General features: G+C 42.5%; 1 protein-coding gene across 7 annotated transcripts in view; it reads left to right on the top strand.

Moving 5' to 3' along the window:
- Positions 1-19,793, top strand: part of FLOT2 (flotillin 2) — a 125,128-nt gene that overhangs the window by 69,300 nt on the left and 36,035 nt on the right. For 2 of the 7 annotated variants that reach the window (XM_078780286.1, XM_068120717.2), the window contains exon 3: positions 5,679-5,769. The exons of 1 other annotated variant lie outside the window; for it this stretch is intronic. In XM_078780286.1, the coding sequence (XP_078636412.1) occupies positions 5,679-5,769 (91 nt within the window). Of the gene's footprint in view, positions 1-5,678; positions 5,770-6,288; positions 7,384-19,793 lie in introns of all 7 variants that reach the window. 4 more of the 7 variants (XM_078780287.1, XM_068120718.2, XM_078780288.1 and 1 more) reach the window with 3 other exon arrangements.

The following is a 19,793-nucleotide window of genomic DNA, read 5'->3' as shown; positions in this document are numbered from 1 at the left end:
AAGTGCAAAGAACAGAAGCACAAGGTTTTGCAGAGTAGCCACCATAAGTTTGAACTTTCGCTCTCTCTGTGATCTAATAAACATGAAGATGAGCTGTTCGTACTTGTGAATGAGTAACCAGAACTGCACTGTTGGTTTCTCTTTGCAAGCTACAGAGGCACAGTCGTCGAAGGTCATTTCACTTCCGCCGTCCTCATAGGCTCGTTTCAGTAGACTATCGAGCACCACAACAGTAATCTGGTGAGCATACCGTGTTCTCATTGGATCATTTGCTCTAAAGTAAGATGTCGCTGCAGCTACTGTCAAGGCAATGCCAGCCTCTGCAAAGGCTTCAGGCCATCCAGACCCTCGTAGGAAATCTCCCATAGTCGCCCACAAAGCCATTTCGATGTGGAGCCCTCCCAACATCACCAGAAACGTATCTTCTCCAAAGAGTTCAGGAAAGGTCCATTGCATTTTCTTGGCAATATCAAAGAGTGGCTGGTCCACTGCCATGATTGGGATTTGCTGTGGGTTGAGGAACTCGGTTGTTTTCTTGACCAGGTCCATTCCATGTCGAATCATTTTTGGTGTAGCTGCTTTATCACGGAATAGTGGTAGCATGGCTTCAATACATTTCTCTGTTGATCCCACAGCATCCGATCGAGAATCATGATATGCCGACCACATAATTGGAGGAACAGTTTCACTTTCAAATTCCATTTGCATATTTTCCTGCACCATTTTCATCCAGGCCTTTTCATGGTGTTCCTCCTTGTCAAATGACGCCATGGACTGTGGCTGCACGTCTTTCACAGGAGGTTGGGTGACAAGATTCCGGCTCATAGGTGGAACAAACGTGTACAGAGGAGGCAGCATTGGTCCCTTGGTGCTTGATGCTCGTCGATGGAAGTCGATTTCTATAGGTTCTTGGTCCAGCCCTGGGTTTTCTACTGAAGGAAACTGAAACATGGAGATACCTGTTCCATGAAATGAGGATGTGGCTGTTCTGGACGTAGGATTGTGATCTAGATTGTCAAAGGCTGCAACCGTAAAAATCTGCTGACGAAGGTTGCTAGGACAGACTATATCAGCGTTGGCATGTGCTCTTTCAGCAGTAGCTTGTGCATATCCAACTTCAATGGTAAGCACTCTCTTATATGACACGCTAAGGCAATACTGATGTAGCAGTTGTACCAGTTTCTTGCTCCTTGTTTGGGAATGCAGTTTTAAGGCCAAAAACACTGCAAGAGGAGGCTCACATCTCCAGTTTGCAGGAAGAGAAGTGATGTTCAACATGGTTAGTTGACTCATGGAGAGAACTGTCCTGGAATTGTCTTGCATAGGAGATGATTTAGGACCAGTAAGCAGTTGACGAAAGAAATATTTCAGCTTTGTTGGAACAGCAGATTCCTCACAACCTTCAGGAAATGACCCCTTGAAATTCCCATCTGGACCACGTTGCCCCTTGCCAGGGATGTGTTTGATCTAGACGTAAAATGCGCGTGCACAAAACCTTGCTCGTCATGCAAGTGCAAAAAAGCTGACTTGAAGTGCTCACGTTTATGCAAGTGCAAATGTCCCAACTAAATGACCATGATGGTTGTGAGAATGAGTAATGATTTTTTAGTTGCACTTACCTAATCAATCAAATATCACTAAGAACAATGAAAATAGAATGTTCGGTTTATATTCATGGTATTTTATAGAATGTACGTTCGTATGTGTTTAATTGTTAACATGCATAATTCTGCTAAATTCTGCTATAACGTTTGTTGTGTAATTTACCATTTCGGGACAAATAAATACTCTGATGTAGTCAGAAATGGTTTTATTGGATTCCTTGACCATGAAAACCTAGGTATAGACACCAAATTCATGTTTCTAGGTTGATTAGTTTCCGAGATATTGTCAGTATTAGATTTTGATGGCGGCCATCTTGGGAAATGGCGGGAATGTATGAAGACTCCATGTGATCTTTGTCCACTCGGACCAAAATTGTTACTTAGACCCTAAGCTTCGACCTGGTACCAAAAACTAAACTTTTTCAAAAACTTGAAGTGAAAATGAAAATTTGTTCATGGTGGGAACCCCACTACATTGGCCCAAGTGATATGTTCAGTTGAAAAGTCTCCTTTTTCTGAGTCGTATTCTTGTTCAACTCCCTTCTGTGGATTAACAACACTGTCAATGATTTTGGGGTCACTCATAAGTCATAACATGGTCTACTTCACACCACTCTTCAATTTTGGCATTGGTAAAACTTTGAAGTGGATTATCGTCACTTGCGTCACCATACTGGAAATTTATTGGATCGTGATCAGCATACTTTTGTTCTCCTGACGATCTGATATTGTACTCGCACATCAATGCGTTTATATTGTCTCCTTTCTCCAGTCTGCTACATATACATATATCAATGTTCTGGTTGATTGTGAGAACATTCCTTTTCCTCTTTCTACTAGTACTGCTCGACAGGGTAACAGCATCCATGATGTTTTGGAAGGTGAACTTCTTCTCTCCCTGAGTTTTCACCTGCATGTTCTACCCAAGATTTGGGAACATGTGATTGGTCTTTGGGTGGAGAGAGCCAGATGTCATGGTGACGATTAGGACATGGATTTGTTCCCCCTTTTTTTTCTTCTTTTTTTTGGGGGGGGGGGGGGGGGGGGTACGTTGAACCTTGACTCAGGAAACCTCACTGAAGGGTTTGAAAGCGAGGAAGTGAATGCCTGACGTTTTGAGAAGCCAGGATATTTTTGTAGCACCTCGGATGGTGTGAATTTTTGACGAATGGAAGCGGCTCTTGACCCATGAGGCTGCAACAGAAGGTCATCTAGAGAAAGGCCTCATTTTCACAGCTGATGCCAGGTCGACTCTGTATTGCACGATTTTTTTTTCCTGTTTTGATGGAGTTATAATTGTTGAGTCCGCTGTGTGATTGTGTGTGAACAACCTGGAGATCCCTCTCGTGCCGGTTCGTAGAATGTACTGGTTTGTAAAGTGACGGATAACACAGCTTTTAATGCATTTGCTTTTCAAATAATGTGAAAGATGCAAATAGACTGTCTGCACAGTTATTCCAAAGAATACATTGTACTAAATAACAGAAATTATATGGAAATTATTTGATATCATCTTGATATAAACCACAGTTCGTATATTCACAAGCTGACAGCTCCAAGTCTAAAATGTCTTTGTGCAAAACACCAGTCATTCTTTGTGCATTACAATATGCAGTGTCCACCTTTGCTCACTGTTATCAGCGTCTGTGATTGTCATATTTAAGGCAACGAGGCTTCATCCATAATGAGGTAAGATTCTTCAGAACTCTCCGTTTCCCTGGAATCTGAATCTGCACATTCTAGCTCCTCAGCTAGCAGCAGCAAGACGTCCATTGCCTGTTTGACATCTTACTTTAACCTGTCCACCTCTTCATCTTTCTCACTCATTTTAGGCTGGCAGTGTAGCTTAAAGGTAAACGCACTCCTCTGAACTGTCTCGCATTAGTTTGAATCCCGACCCAGATATAAACGGTCATTCTGGTGTTTTGCAGGCGGGGTATATACATACAATACATCAATGTGTGTGCCGTCCCTCGGATGGACATGAAACCGGGTGTCCCGTCTGCCACCATTCTTCTGTGGACGTTAATAATACCAAGCTTTCCTTCGCAGAGAGTATGCAAACTATTCTCGGTGCCATGAACATATTCCAAATTCCTGCCCTGACAGCTGCAAAAGCAATGCCAAACCACCCTGCACTGCCAAACCACCCTGCACAGCCAAACCACCCAGCATAACCCATGTAAAGAAAACGTCCAACAACATAACCTATGTCACTCTTCATTTAATTGATTGATTTGCTTGCTGTCTGCAAACTTGCCCCACTAGTATTACATCCAATGCCCACAGCTGTATGTACAAACCGTTCAATTGTTCTCGACCAAAGCAAAAAGCATCCATAGTTAAAATTAAATATATTTTGGCTATATTCAATCTCGCATGTTGTACGTTTTGGCTATATTCAATCATTCAATCTCGCATTAAACTGAAATATTCAACAACGTTAAAGCTCTCATTGCAACAGTACTGTATTACGCCCTTGACCTCAGAAATCGTGTGGGCCTTTTTCACGACTTGTGATTGTAAGGCGTTAGGAAAAGGCAAAGAGCTTACCGCAATACAGGAATAGCTACACTGACAGTTGACACAGAATGAGACAGGAAAGTTTGTTTAACAACAGCAGTGTTCTGTATAGCACATTTGTCAAAATTAATGACACTTAAATATATATTTTTAGAGCACAGATTGATGCCAAAAATTACCCCCTGCCAACTTGTAATGAAATTTGAACAAGGGATATATTTTCATATTTACACCATTGATAATTATCATATGTATTATAACTTGTCTTGGTTGCTAAGAATAACAAATATTGTCAACAGCTAGTAATATAAATTCATCCAGCACAAAAGCATTTAGTGGGGTTTATTTTAAGTTTGAATAACTTTCAGTACATTTTATTATTTTTAAGCATTGGTGTCGTACACCAAATATGTGGTGCTTTGGGGTTTGGTTGTTTCCCAGAGCCTCGTGGGGGTGAGGTGGTGGTGCCACAGTCATGTCAGATTATTATGTAGTGTCCAATATGGAACTTCCATTTACACTTTCAAAGATCGAAGAGCATTCTGGGAGAAGATCTGATTATGAACTGTACGTTATCCCTGATTTGTTCACCATATTTGCAGTCGAAAATGGCTTTCTTTCAAAATAATTATATTGCATTGTAAACATTTCATAATGACCTTTTACCTTACGAGATGTCATGGTTGTGCACCGAATGAATCATTTTGGAGATGTTTTGACATTGTGAGAGGGAAGGCTATTCTTGATGGGGGGAGGGGGGGGGGGGGAAAGGGAGAGGGATGGGCGACGGCATTTTATTAGTCACGTGTTTTGTTTTGTTTTAAATGGGTGGGGGAGTCATGCAAAGCGTCACGGTGGGGGAGGGGAGAGGGGATGGAGGATGTCAAAAAAGACTCGTGTTTGTGTGTACAACATATTTCGTGTACGACACCTAGTCTTCTTCGGTCGTATGCAGCACAAGGCTGCTGGGTAGACTCATTGGCTGAGGGTGCAGCTGTGTCGCTGATGCAATTTCATGCTCTCTGCTGGTTAGGGCAGTTTATAGCTGGATGACAGTTTATAGCTGGGTCGGGATTCAAACCTCGGCGAGACAGATTAGAGGCGAGTGTACGTACCTCGAGGCCATCCTGTCGGCCGTTTCAAACGCAAAGTGACAAAACCATATCATGAACAAAAAGTCACGTAAATCTGAAAATTTTATAGTTGGTTCCATTATTTTAGAATATTTGCTTAGTGCCAGCAAAAAACAGCAATCTGCATTTTTGATGCTGTGCTTTATGAACAGTGGAAAAAGGCCAGGTAGGTTTCTACCAGAAAAAAAAGAAAGGTGCTTACATTTCGTTGTCAACACTGTTGGAGCTGTATTCCTATGGCTCATTGTAAAATATATCGTTTATGAGCATTCTACTCAAAAGAGTAAATATAGTTTATTATCAATTACACAACATCGGTATACAATATTGCAGTGATACTTCGTGCAAGGATGTTCGGTGCTTAAGATTTTGGGTTTCTCACATGTTTTTGTTTTTCAACTGAATGGTTCCATGGCAGGCTTACACTGGAGGTGATGACGCTGAATCCCCAGTGTGACCAGGTGGAGACTTCTGAGGGTGTGCCCCTTTCAGTCACTGGGGTTGCACAGGTACTGCAGTTGTTTCTCAGTTGACCTGGACTGCACAAGGATGTATTTAGGCTAACGGTCGCATCTGGTACTTCAATCACAATTTGACAAAGTTATCTAATCTAACCATAAGTTGATTTTGTACCTTGAATGTGGATTATGTCCCAGCTGGTTGCGCGTGTTACCAAGTCGATTGGTCACTTCGTCATGTATATACTCTGACGAGGCTCTACATTATTGGATGTCGTGTCTTGGCTCTGTGATCCAAGTTAGCAGAAAATCGTTTTGGGAAAAATTTGCTTCAAACGAAATTAAAATGAAAACTTTGATAGAAATGTTTTTTGCACTTTTTTGAGAAAATTTTATTTTTCATATGACAGAAAAAATGATGTGTTTTAAGATAGTCCTATACTTTTTATTTGGAAATATTTTGCTGTCATTTGAATTCAATGCATTTTTTTCCCGACATCACGCATTTAAATTATCATGACGGTTTGATCGAAGTAATAATTTTGTTTTCAACTTTCTTTTTTGCCCAAGATACTTTTGGTGGTGGAGAGGAATACGGCTTTTTTCCAATAAATATCAGCTTTACTGATGGCCATAGCGCCACCCACGCAAAGGGTGAACCTATTAACGTGTGTTGTAGCCACTTGACAGCATGCAAAGCAAAACCAATGTGACGTTACTCTAAAGTCTAAACGAATGACAGCATGCAAAGCAAAACCAATGTGACGTTACTCTAAACGAATGATTGCAAAAATGAATATGGTGCGGTGAATCGGACAAGTATTTCCTGCTGTTCTTTCCACCGATCGATGAGATTTTTGTTTTTCATTTTGACTTTCAATTATTTTTCATAAAATTGATCTTTTTGTCGTTATTTTGTAACTCTGCATTTGAAAATCCTTCAAGTTTTGGAAATTTGTCTACTTTACTTTTGGAACAAAAGTGGACACCAAGTACGAAGTGCATCCATTTGCAGTCCAGGCCACTTGAGAAAATGGGACAGCCTCTGATGTTTTGACTTGACTTTTTCCCCTCGCTATTCCTCACTTGGCCTACTAGCTTTGTGTGTGCTAAGAATGTTGCTGACTTGGTCTTGCTTTTGAGAATGTCTTGCTTTTCTCCCATCTCTCCCTCAAAAAAAAATCAAGTTTACCTGCAAAAAATTCCATTGTGGAATAAAATTCGACTGAATGATTACTGTCGTATTTTTCATGAGGTTTTTGACTTTCAGATTCCTCCGTATTTTTCTGGATTTCTTAATGTCGGATAGACAGATTTGCAGAGGGAAAAAAACATCCTGCTTCATTGCTGTAAAATGCTACAAAAACGGAATATGTACCTACCTTGTGGTGGGAAGGGGGAAAATTGTGACAAAAAATGCAAGCCATAAAACCAGCAACATTCATAGCACAAGTTTCAACTGGTGTACGACAGGAAATGCAGGTTGGAAGAGGATTCCTTTCCTTCTTGGTGCAATGGTTTCCTTGCCATTGTTGCACGTTCAATGCTCTCTGCTAACAGCCTGTACTTCCCAGGATTTCCCTAGAACTCATCACGCTGAATCCGTACTGTGAGGATGTAGAGACGGCTGAAGGCGTGGCATTGACAGTCACTGGGGTTGCACAGGTAACTTAATTTGAATTTGGCCCTGTTGTTGCAGCAACCCTTTGCATCTTCATAAATTGCCCATTCCTAACCACGCAAGCAAAACTTTTCTGGGGGTTAACATTCTTAGATCCTAAATTTTTTTGTATTAACGTGGCACATTTTACTTTGCTAACCTAAACAATGTGAGTATATATTTATCAGTTTGGAGCTCACCCAAGAATTTGGTAACTAACCACATGGTTATTTAGCAACAGCGAAAATGCCATTCACTTTTGTGTGTGTGTGTGTGTGTGTGTGTGTGTGTGTGTGTGTGTGTGTGTGTGTGTGTGTGTGTGTGTGTGTGTGTGTGTGTGTGTGTGTGTGTGTGTGTGTGTGGTGTGTTGTGTGTCAGTCAGTCAATTTTAAAAAGAAACATTTCTTGCCTAATGCGAGTTAGCACAATTTAAATTGATTGATTTTATGGAATAAAAGTTAATACGAGTATGTTTACTGCTGTATGAAACTATTAAGATTCAATTTTTTTGGGTAAATCCAGGTAATCAAACAATGCAGTATGCATGCGGAATCAGTAAGTATGACAAAAAGTAAGTATGGGGATAACACCTTAATATAATGCACAGGTATTTAAATGTTGAAAGTCACTCAAAATAAAATAACAATGATTACTAGAATCGCCCTTGGTAGAGCGCATACCTCTGACAGGCTGAACAGTTTACGTTTTGTATCCCATTGATAGGACTGATCTGCATCCTGACCTGAACCAACATCTAATGGACTTGTTCTTGTCACCTAACCAACTCAACCACCAAGTTTTGTCATAATCATTGGGACTGACACAATCTGTCAATTTCCCGACCCGGATCTCGGTCAACGATACATTATCTCTTCTAGACTTGATTTTGACTAACTTCCCTGCTCTCTACTAACAGCCTGAATGTTACGGTTATGACTAAATGTCTGCTGTTCTTCTTCTGCTCCAATCGGTTCATCTGATCATTTCCTTGTTAAAGTGGACATCTCTCTGGCCATTCTCAGAGAGCCTCCTCAGCGTCGACGAGTCTGGCATTTCACTCATGCCGACTGGCATGGTCTTCAAGCAGTCAACAATCATCTGGACTGGTCTCCCATTTCTACCGCCTCTGACATAAACTCTTCCTGGGAATTCTTTCAAAGTAAACTGCTCTCTCTCATGCACAGATTTATCCCATCTCGTCTTCAGTTGTCATACCCTTCCTCCCGTCCATGGTACACAGAATCTTGTGGTGAGGCAGTTACCCTGAAACAACTGGCCTTCACCTCCTGGAAGGCAAATCCAACGGAAAGCAATCTCATTTCCTTTTACAAAGCCCAGCACAAGTGTGTGTCTACCCTCAGGAGAGCCAGGAAACAATATCTCTCCACTCTCAAGACTGAACTCTCAAACCTGTCTTCCTCCTCCAAATCTTGGTGGCATCTGATCAAATCTGTTTTTGGTGTTTGTTCCCCCTCCATCCCCTCCCTTACCTCAAACGGCTACACAGCCGACTCTGCACGTGAAAAAGCTGAATGCCTCAACTCTGTGTTTACCTCAAAATTTTGTGTCCCAAACCCATCTCTCTCTGTACCCACCTTACCCAGTCGAACCCATCTTCTCCTGGAATCAGTGTCCTTCTCTCCTGACAAGGTGGAGAAGTTTCTGTCAAACCTCGACTCTGATTCTGCAACCGGACCAGACGGCATCAGCCCACGGGTTTCTAAAATCCTGCTCTGTCGCTCTATCTCACTCTCTCTCAATTCGCTTCACCCTCTCTTTTGCTCAAGGTCATCCACCATCTGCTTGGAAAACAGCCAATACCACTTTACATAAAAAGGTGCAAAAACAGATCCTTGCAATTACAGACCAATCGGCCTTCTCCTAATCATCAGTAAGGTCATGGAATTCATCATCGCTTCTGGTATTAAATCCTTCCTCTTCTCCAATGGCTTGATCTCTGATCATCAATTTGGATTCAGACGAGGTCATTCTACTCTGAACATGCTGCTTCTACTGTCTCAACAATGGATGGAGGCCCTCAACACCAAACAGGAAATCAGAGCTGTCTCCCGTGACATATCATGTGCCTTCGATACGGTCTGGCACCCCGCCCTGCTCACCAAACGCTCCTCCTATGGTATCCATGGAAATCTCCACACATGGCTTGCGAACTTCCACTCCGGTCGCAGTCAACGTGTAGCCCTGAATGGAATTCTCTTATCTTCCCTTCCTGTTCAGGCTGGTGTTCCTCAAGGTAGTGTTCTGGGCCCTATGCTTTTTTTGCTTTTCATCAATGATCTTTCAAACTCTCTGGAAAATCCTCTCTATCTCTTTGCTGATGACTCCACTCTCTGCCGTGGCCAGACTCCACCCTCGGATCGGCAGGCAGCAGCCTATTCACTCTCTGCAGAACTGGTCAAACAAGTGGAACATGTCTTTCAATCCTGATAAATCTCACACTCTCACTATGTGTCTCTGAAAAGACCATCTGAAAAACCCTCCCATCTACTTTCTCAACAATCCTCTTAAATAAGTTCTGTGACTCAAGCTGGTGGGCCTCACCAACAGCCATGATCTTTCCTGGGAAAACCACATTTCCAAGCTGGCCTCCAAAGCCAGTCAGCAACTGGGCATCCTCCATCGTGCGAAGTCCTTGGCACCTTTAAGCTCCTCACCACATACAAAGCTTTCATCCACAGCTTGATGGAATACTGCTCTCTCCTCTGGGCTGGTGCTCCTGCCTCACACCGAGATCAGCTTCACATGGTTGAAACCAAACCATTCAGAATCATTGGTATCTCCTGCGATGAAGCTGATTCTGAGGGCCTTTCTCTCTCTCACTGCAGGCAGGTTGGTGGTTTTTCTGTCTTCTACCGACTCTTCTCTGGCCTAGCTCCCCCAGCTCTATCTGTGCTGTGTCCCCCAAATATTCCTGCAGGACACACAAGAACTGCCAGCAACCCTCTTCTGGTGAAACTGCCAAAATCAAGACTCTCTGCTCACCTTCACTCTTTTATTCCTATTTTTTCCTGCCTCTGGAACAAACTCCCACACTCTCTTCAATCCCACTCCTCCCTCCAGGTCTTTAAAACAGCTGTCCACCACCATCTCTTATCTTCCCCCATCCAAAACCGTGATCTTTTCTACCCCCGTTAATTCACCCCAAATCCACCTCTTTCAATCTCCTACCTCATTCTTGAAATTCCTGGTAGTGTCAATTTGTTGCTCTCTCTCTCTCATGCAATTTGTTTTATACCGTGTACCCCTTCCCTCCCCCTCCCCCCACTGCCTGCCCCCCTCTTCCTCCATCCCTCACCCTTCCACAGATCTCCCGATGCCCCTGTTCTCTACTGTTGTGCTTGTGTGCTTCACTCTTTCTCCCCATCTTGTCTCCCCCTCCCTTTATTGTTTTATGTATCCGTTTGTTTTTTGTGTTTTATGTGCTAATGGGTTTTTAATGTGCTAGCTCTTACACGAGCCTCGATCTTGTCTACAAAAAAAAGAAAGGTTCGTCCAACAACTTTTTGAAATAGGCTGCTTTGTATCATTTTTGGCCCCATCTCTGTGGTGAAAAATGTATTTAAAAAATAAATAAATAAATAAATAATCATATCAAATCGATTCGTCCTTGTCGCACACCCAACCTGTCCACCAAGTTTCATCCAAATCCGTCCATAACCTTTTGAGATATCCTGCTCACAGACAGACGAACAGGGGTGAAAACATAACCTACATTATGTTTTGACATAACCTACGTTCATAACCTATGTCATAACCTACGTTATGTTTAAGGTGAAAACATAACCTACGTTCACCTTTGGTGGCGGAAGTAATAAATGATAAATGCAAGAATTTAAGCCTACTTCTGACGACCTTTTATTTCCCCTGAAACTCAGAGATATACGGTCTTGTTGATATCCAAGTTTCAGGAAAAACACTTTTGCACCCGCTGGTGGAAATATCATCTTTTGAAGACATTTAAACCCTATATTTTAAATTGTATTTCTCTGATATCCCAGATAACCCATATTTTTTGACAAACCTGACATAAAAATTTGAAGTTCTTTTTTAAGATGCAATCAACAATATTTGGAGTTTGCAACAAAAATGAAAATTCACAAAAGGCATCTACTTTGCAAATTCATATGCAAGTAAGTCGTAATATATTTAGAAAGAAGCAATGATTTCAAAATTCGATTTTCAAAAAAAGAATTAATTACTTATACTTATTTAAAAAAGAATTAATAAGGAGGTTAATAATATTCAATACCAGTTATCTATTAATTTATGGAGAAGTGATAATGATAGTTTTATCATAAGATGCTCATTTGATCAATTGTTCTTCTGGATATCTTTTCACTTTCTACTATTCGCAAAGTCTTATGTAAAGTTTCAACACAGTATTGCATAAATGTGTTCCTTTTTAAGTACGCAACATGTTTGGCTCATGGAAGAGTGTACGGTGACAGATGGTAAGAAGGCAACCTACTGACAGTGCTGCCACAGGTGGACACAAGAGGGGGAATGAACGAAGTGGAAAGAGAAGAGGAAAAACAGTGACTTGTAAGGAAGAGGGTTGGGTTAGGTTAGGCAGCATTCATGGGGGTAGAAATGATTGCTCGTAGGGATGGGAGATGACATGAGATAGTGTTGTATCGCCAGCTTTGAAGCCCGGCAGGGAGTACTGAAGTTGAACCACCTTTAACCACAAACGGGAAGGTGGAGAAAGGAACAAAAGAGTAGAGGTGCTGGATCATTTCCAAGTATATTTCTTATAATATTAATTGTATTGATATAGCATATTTTGCCTGTTGGATACAAGGCACTTACATTTGTAGACGTTTATATGAATCCAATACGCTTGTATTTCTTATTACCCCACACATGTGAAGGGAAGAGCTGTGTTAAGCAATTGGTTCATTTCCGTCCGTTCGTCGGCTGTCTACAAACGTCAATTCATGATCGAGGAAGAACTTATTTAAATTGAATGTTATCTTTTGAATATTATTCGGGAAAACAAATCTGCCATTTAACAGTACTTTGTCTCTGAATTTGTCTCGGAATTTGTGTGCAGAGAGGAAAGAGAATTTTTTTTTACTCCTGTCTGCCTGGCAGTGAAACAAAATTGAAAATCTTTTCAAATGGGAAACTTGCTGTTTTTAAGGACATCATAAAGGAAACCTACAACATGTATGAATAACGAATGTATAGTTAGATAGGGTGGTGTAATAGACGATGCATCAACGGCGATAAAATGACGGTAAATTCCGGAATTTATTTATATAACTTTTATAATCTTTATTTCATTTAAATGTAATTATATACTTGAACACTGTAGAACAGAAAACGCCTTCTTTACACTTCCAAGAACCTCCAGTTTTGCAGTACTTGTACATGATCTATACTCTATAGGGTCATGTATAACACTGCTTCAATCGTACTAAATTCCAGAATTTTTTTTTTAACGAGCTTTAAAATCATTATTTTATTAAAATGGAAGTTTATATTTGAACACTGGGTGGGTATCATGTTCGATGAATCCTCGAGTATTTCTAAGTGATTTTAAATCTAAAGTAAGAAAAATTACTTGGTTTAAACTCGTCTCAAATATTACGATTACTGTCGTGAGTCGTAAAATTGACAATTTCTAGAATTCTTGGGTGAGCCATAATCGTTGTATTTGTAATACTAACGTGCATTTAGTTTCTAATTGAAATTTGATCATGTGAATTATTGTTTTTTCAACTGAAAGCGAGGGGAAATTCATCTTTCATTCTAAAACCACAACCAGAGAATTGATTTTATTCCACCAACATATTTTGGCTATTCTGGTAGGTAGCATCTTTTTTGTCCCCTTGTGGCTGGCTAAGACTTGCATTTCCTCTAGTTGTTTTGTTTTCCCTCTGTCAACAGATGTGCAATCTGCAGTATTTATTCCAGTCCCATTTGATTTGTGGGATCTTTAAAACTTCTCATTAAATACATTTATGCATCAACATGTACTTTACTTCATCTAACTGTATTTTGCTCACTTTATGCATCATTAAACATACCATGACCCTCTTGCCTGAAGGTTGCACATCATGTTGTGCTCGTACTGCTTTGACAGCAGTTGAGGGCAGTTATTACAGTAGGGCCTTGCCGTTCGTGGATTTGCTCTATTGTGATGAATTTATTGCGGTAAGGTTTGCGGATTGCGGTCAACACGCTCGAATAATCGTGGGTTGGCAAACTATTTTCCACTTTTATTCACCTGATTAACATGGGCCATTAACACATTAACCCCCTGAAGCCCCCAACAATATTATCTCCATCAACTTGTCTTTATCGTCACAATCATCAACATCGCCATCACATTATTGCATAAAGTTTATCATCATTAAAGGGAAGCTTCATGATCTTCATAACTCAAAAAAATTAACTTTATTTTATTTTCTTAATACAGGAAAATAATACTTTATTTTATGTTAGAAATTATTATTTATGAAAATAAACAGCACAAAACAATGCACAAACATGTTAATTAAAGGTTCAGTTTGGCAAAAAGCAATGACAAATTTTAAAGTTGAAGTCCCTAACCCTATTTTTCCCCATTACTCCTTAAGTTTGCGTGTCGTGGATTTACAGTTCACAAGGATTTTCAAAAATGTATCCCCCGTGAATGACAAGGCCCTCCTGTATTCTATAACTGCCCTGATGTGTGTTTATTTCATTCCTTTATTTTTATTGCTTTTATATCATTGAGGCTTCTGGGAATCTGATCTGTTTGATGTGATGTGGTAAATCTTGGTATCCAATGGAATATCTCTTTTGCTCATCACTGGTCAGCCTTGGTGTTGCGGTCTTGAATCTCATTCACAGCATGTGTACTGCTGCTGCCATTTAATGCATGAGTTTGTGATTCTTACTGCTTAAATTGGTGATTGTTGGGGGCATTTGCAAGAGTTGCTAGCGCATCACATGGATGTAAATAAATGTAGCACTCATGTAAATGTACATTTGCATTCGTGTTATATTTGCATTTACACAGGCAATCTTGGTCACTAAAGATTGTGCATACATTTTGGGACATACAGTGCCCTCCATAAGTATTGGAACAGTGAAGTCAAATTTGGAATTGTTGCTATATACTCAATACATTTGGATTTGAGATCAAAAGATGTTTTGAGGCAAGAGTACAGAAGGCCAGCTTTTCTTTATTTGTATTTCTATACATATATGCTTTACCATTGTGGAACAATAGCACCCTCCATCATCGGTAAGCACAAGTATTGGAACAAATTAATTTAAAGTAAGTTAAAATAGTATAATAGTTAGTATTTGGTTGCATATCCCTTTCATGTAATAACTGCATCGAGCCTGTGACTCATTGACATCACCAAACTCTTGTTATCTTCCCTTGAGATGCTTTACCAAGCCTTTACTGCAGCCATTTTCAGTTGTTTGTTTTGGGGGGTTTCTGACTTTAGTCTCCTCTTCAGCAAGTGAAATGCTGCTCCATTGGATTTAAATCAGGAGATTGGCTTGGCCAGTCTAAAAGCCTCCACTTTTTCCCCCCGATGAACTCCTTGATTGCGTTGTCAGTGTGTTTTGGGTCATTGGCTTGCTGCATGGTGAAGTGCTGCTCAATAAGTTTGGAGGTGTTGTCTTAATACATAGGCAGACAAAAAATTTCTGTACTTACGAGTTAATGCTGCTGCTGTCATCATTAGTTACATCAATTAATTTGAGTAAGCCAGTTCCAGAAGCAGCCATGCAAGCCCATGCCATGATTCTCGCTATACCTCCACCATGCTTCACGGATGAGGTCAGATGGTTTGGATCAGATGCAGTTCCTTTCTCCACACTTTCACCTTTCCGTCGCGTTGGTGAAGGTTTACTTGGTCTCATCTGTCCATAAACTTTGTTCCAGAACTCTACTGGTTCACCTCTGTACTTCTTGGCAAATTATAATCTGACCTTTCTATTTAGTTGCTGATTAGAAGCTTTCATCTTGACCTTTGATCTGCACTCTGCAGAGGTAGCCTTTGTAATTCTGTTGTTGAAGTCTTCTGCAAATGGTAGATTCTGATACTTTCACCCCTGCACTCTGTAGGTTGTTGGTGATGTCACTGACAGTTGTTTTAGGGTTTTTCTTCACAGCTCTGAATTTTTTTTTCTGTCATCAACTGCAGTTGTTTTCACAACTGCAGTTGATGACAGAAAAAAAAATTCCTGGTTGATGTCTTGACGAACCTGGTTGATGTCTATTGCTAAGAAAACTAGTGGTTTATTTATCTTTTTCAAGATATTCCAAATTGTTGTATTTGCTATGCCAATTCTTGTGCTATGGTTGCAATTCAATTCTTCTGTTCAGTCAACTTCAAAATTGCTTGCTTTTTTTCACAGGCAGGTCTCTGCTCTTAATGTTGGTTTATGCCTACTGACTCCAACGGCAGACTCCAAAAGCAAAAGCAATGGCTTAAACCAAGACGAGACATTTACAGATCTTGTGTGAACAATCAATGAAAAAAGAAACACCTGAGCAAAAAGAAACACCTACCTGTCAGTCATTTGTTCCAATACTTGTGCTTGCATAAAAAGGGGGGTGGGGAGTAGGGTCCAAAAAAAACAAACAAAGGAACATATTTTCTTTTTCCACAAGGTTATTTTTATTCCTTTACTAGACGACCCATGACCCGTTGGGTCAATGTTATTATATATAATTAAGGGGTTACCATGGTTACAGTGGGGGTCAAAGGTCAACCTATGGCGAAGATATATAATTTTCTCACACTTTCTAATAGAGAGGCAAAATGCCATATAAAACTAAATTTACTGGTTCTAATTGCTTATACTTATCAATCCTCACAAAGAAGAGCAGTTTTTAGTAATGAGCAGTGAGGAGAAGACCCCTCAGCCAATGATGCCACCCCGCAGCCAATGATGTGACCCCTCAGCCAATGATGCCACCCCGCAGCCAATGATGCCACCCCAAAGCCAATGATGCTACCCCTCAGCCAATGATGTCGCCCCTCAGCCAATGATGCTACTCCTCAGCCAATGATGTCGCCCCTCAGCCAATGATGCTACCCCTCAGCCAATGATGCTACCCCTCAGCCAATGATGCTACACCTCAGCCAATGATGTCGCCCCTCAGCCAATGATGCTACACCTCAGCCAATGATGTCGCCCCTCAGCCAATGATGCTACACCTCAGCCAATGATGTCGCCCCTCAGCCAATGATGTCGCCCCTCAGCCAATGATGTCGCCCCTCAGCCAATGATGCTACACCTCAGCCAATGATGTCGCCCCTCAGCCAATGATGCTACCCCTCAGCCAATGATGCTACCCCTCAGCCAATGATGCTACCCCTCAGCCAATGATGCTACCCCTCAGCCAATGATGTCGCCCCTCAGCCAATGATGCCGCCCCTCAGCCAATGATGTCGCCCCTCAGCCAATGATGTCGCTCCTCAGCCAATGATGTCACCCCTCAGCCAATGATGTCGCCCCTCAGCCAATGATGCCGCCCCTCAGCCAATGATGTCACCCCTCAGCCAATGATGTCGCCACTCAGCCAATGATGCCACCCCTCAGCCAATGATGCCGCCCCTCAGCCAATGATGTCGCTCCTCAGCCAATGATGTCGCCCCTCAGCCAATGATGCCGCCCCTCAGCCAATGATGTCGCCCCTCAGCCAATGATGCCGCCCCTCAGCCAATGATGTCGCCCCTCAGCCAATGATGTCACCCCTCAGCCAATGATGTCACCCCTCAGCCAATGATGCCGCCCCTCAGCCAATGATGTCGCCCCTTAGCCAATGATGCCACCCCTAAGCCAATGATGCTACCCCTCAGCCAATGATGTGACCCCTCAGCCAATTATGTGACCCCTCAGCCAATGATGTGACCCCTCAGCCAATGATGTGACCCCTCAGCCAATGATGTGACTCCTCAGCCAATGATGTCACACCTCAGCCAATTATGCCGCCCCTCAGCCAATGATGTCGCCCCTCAGCCAATGATGCCACCCCTCATCCAATGATGTCGCCCCTCAGCCAATGATGTCATCCCTCAGCCAATGATGTCACCCCTCAGCCAATGATGTCGCCCCTCAGCCAATGATGCCACCCCTCAGCCAATGATGTCGCCCCTCAGCCAATGATGTCGCTCCTCAGCCAATGATGCTACACCTCAGCCAATGATGCCACCCCTTAGCTAATGATGTCGCCCCTCAGCCAATGATGTCACCCCTCAGCCAATGATGCTACACCTCAGCCAATGATGCTACCCCTCAGCCAATGATGCTACCCCTCAGCCAATGATGCTACCCCTCAGCCAATGATGCTACCCCTCAGCCAATGATGCCACCCCTCAGCCAATGATGCTACCCCTCAGCCAATGATGTGACCCCTCAGCCAATGATGCTACACCTCAGCCAATGATGCTACCCCTCAGCCAATGATGCTACCCCTCAGCCAATGATGCTACCCCTCAGCCAATGATGCTACCCCTCAGCCAATGATGCTACCCCTCAGCCAATGATGCTACACCTCAGCCAATGATGCTACCCCTCAGCCAATGATGCTACCCCTCAGCCAATGATGCTACCCCTCAGCCAATGATGCTACCCCTCAGCCAATGATGCTACCCCTCAGCCAACGATGCTACCCCTCAGCCAATGATGCCACCCCTCAGCCAATGATGTCGCCCCTCAGCCAATGATGTCGCCCCTCAGCCAATGATGTCGCCCCTCAGCCAATGATGCTACACCTCAGCCAATGATACCACCCCTCAGCTAATTATGTCGCCCCTCAGCCAATGATGTCACCCCTCAGCCAATGATGCTACACCTCAGCCAATGATGCTACCCCTCAGCCAATGATGCTACACCTCAGCCAATGATGCTACCCCTCAGCCAATGATGCTACCCCTCAGCCAATGATGCTACCCCTCAGCCAATGATGCTACCCCTCAGCCAATGATGCTACCCCTCAGCCAATGATGTGACCCCTCAGCCAATGATGCTACACCTCAGCCAATGATGCTACCCCTCAGCCAATGATGCTACCCCTCAGCCAATGATGCTACCCCTCAGCCAATGATGCTACCCCTCAGCCAATGATGCTACCCCTCAGCCAATGATGCTACCCCTCAGCCAATGATGCTACCCCTCAGCCAATGATGCTACCCCTCAGCCAATGATGCTACTCCTCAGCCAATGATGCTACCCCTCAGCCAATGATGCTACCCCTCAGCCAATGATGCTACCCCTCAGCCAATGATGCTACCCCTCAGCCAATGATGCTACCCCTCAGCCAATGATGCTACCCCTCAGCCAATGATGCTACCCCTCAGCCAATGATGCTACGCCTCAGCCAATGATGCTACCCCTCAGCCAATGATGATGATGATGCTACCCCTAGATGACCCATGACCCGTTGGGTCAATGTCAGTTTGAATAGATATAAGAATAGAAATAAAGCGAACGCTGGACATCAGGGAGATTATTTGGGCCAGCAAGCCATAAGGCTCACCTCTCCAGCGTTCTAAATCACTTACCTGTGACACGTGATTTCGGCCCTTATCTCCGATCACGTTGACGGAAATCACCACAGCATATCGTCAAGATCCCTCCAAAAGGCTCGCCTTTGTCACATACATCACGCAACGTGCGATCCACAGCCTCGAAACTCTCTCTCCTGATCATAGGACACTCATCCCACACGATGAGTTTTGTACTTCGAAAGAGGTCTGCGATAGTGGAATTTTTATCGATGTTGCATACGCCATCTTCCCTCGGTGTCAGAGGGATTTGGAACCTTGAGTGCGCTGTTCTTCCACCAGGCATGAGGGTAGCAGCTATGCCAGATGAGGCCACCGCAGGGGCAACTTCTCCACTCGCTCTCACTTTAGAGAGAATCAGGTTAATAAGAAACGTCTTCCCTGTGCCTCCAGGCACGTCAATGAAAATCATTGATGACTGATTCGTGCGGATGTTGCTATTCGCGTCCATAGACGTGAGGTGTGATTCGTTGTCCGCGTCCGTAGCGCCGTCGGAGGGTTGATACGACATTCTTCCTGCAAATAGTATTGTGTTTGTGCCGATCATCAAATGACAAATAAATTACATTGTGAAAATTAAAGATTTCAAATAAACCTATTTAAAGTGTATGCGCATATAAATAATTTTAAAAATCGAAGAAATATCTCTCGGTAATTTCCTGAAACATATTTTACTTCCGGGTAATAATGTTGAATGAAATGATGAAGATATATACTGTATGCCTGTTATTTTAGGCGGTGTATTTTCGTATATCAACGTGGCGCGATTTTAAAAATATATCTCTGCAATTTCCCGTGTGTGCGTGAATGTTCTCAATTATTTCTTTTACCGAGTCTAAAACCATCGATAAAAATGAAATCAGATGGCG

Source organism: Myxine glutinosa, chromosome 6 (genome assembly GCF_964187855.1).
Source record: "Myxine glutinosa chromosome 6, kmMyxGlut1.1, whole genome shotgun sequence".
Classification (NCBI taxonomy): Eukaryota; Metazoa; Chordata; class Myxini; order Myxiniformes; family Myxinidae; genus Myxine; species Myxine glutinosa.
This window is presented reverse-complemented; position numbering and strand designations above follow the sequence as displayed.